This window comes from Galeopterus variegatus, unplaced genomic scaffold (genome assembly GCF_000696425.1).
Source record: "Galeopterus variegatus unplaced genomic scaffold, G_variegatus-3.0.2 Scaffold4047, whole genome shotgun sequence".
Lineage (NCBI taxonomy): Eukaryota > Metazoa > Chordata > Mammalia > Dermoptera > Cynocephalidae > Galeopterus > Galeopterus variegatus.
In genome coordinates, this window is record NW_007730158.1 from 126,100 (window position 1) to 127,100 (window position 1,001).

General features: G+C 31.5%; 1 protein-coding gene across 1 annotated transcript in view; it reads left to right on the forward strand.

The window, feature by feature from the left end:
- The window catches only part of ABCA5 (ATP-binding cassette, sub-family A (ABC1), member 5), a 76,587-nt gene that overhangs the window by 40,395 nt on the left and 35,191 nt on the right, over positions 1-1,001 (forward strand). Inside the window, exon 18 of the mRNA XM_008586617.1 lies at positions 602-803. Coding sequence (XP_008584839.1) covers positions 602-803 — 202 coding nt within the window. The remainder of the gene's footprint in view (positions 1-601; positions 804-1,001) is intronic.

Genomic DNA, 1,001 nt, shown 5'->3' on the forward strand with positions numbered 1-1,001 from the left:
AAATATATACATAATTGAGATATTTACTGATAGTGATAGGAACTATGAAGGAAATAATTGGGTGGTCTTGGAAGGCAGTGAACTTAGATTGTATTATCAAGGATCTTAAATATGGGCATGCTTGTTTTTGAACTGTGGAATCACACAGTGTGTCTCTTTTGCATCTGGCTTCTTTTACGTAATATTATGTTTGTGAGATTCAACCATGTTGTTACGTTCAGCTGTGTAGTGGTTTGTTCACTTTTGTTTTTTGCACTGTTCTGTTATAGGTGTATTTCACAACTATTTATCATTTACCTGTTGAGAAACGTTTAGGTTCTTTCCAGTTTATGGGTATTCTGAATAGGACTGTACTAAGAATGTTCTTGTGGGTTTTGGTAAACCCGATATACATATCTCTGTTGGATTTATACCTAAAAGGGAATTTACTGAGTCATAAGATATGTCTGTATTCAGCTTTAATAGATATTGCCAAAGTGCATGAGAGTTCCATTTGTTCCACATCCTGCCAGACATGTGTTTCTTTAAAATTTACATGCTTCAGAAAGGTTTTCATCTTTTTTAGGAATATATCAATTTTTTTGTTTGTTTTGGTTAATAGATTATAGTGTATTTACTCATCAGCCACCAGAGGAAGAAATGGATTCAAAATCTTTTGATGAAATGGAACAGAGCTTACTTATTCTTTCTGAAACCAAAGCTTCTCTAGTGAGCACTATGAGTCTTTGGAAACAGCAAGTGTATACCATAGCAAAGTTTCATTTCCTTACTTTGAAGCGTGAAAGTAAATCAGTAAGATCGGTGTAAGTATAATTATCATTCTTCTGCCTGATGAGTTTTTTTTTTTAAGGATACAAATTGGATTTACCATCTTAATTTTTGAAATGTAGACATATATAAATAATCTATATAGTTTTGAAAGATTAAAAGTAAAATTTACAGTGTCAGCAAAAAATTATGCGTAATTTAATCTAATACTCTTAGAGCTTTATTCTTTTTTT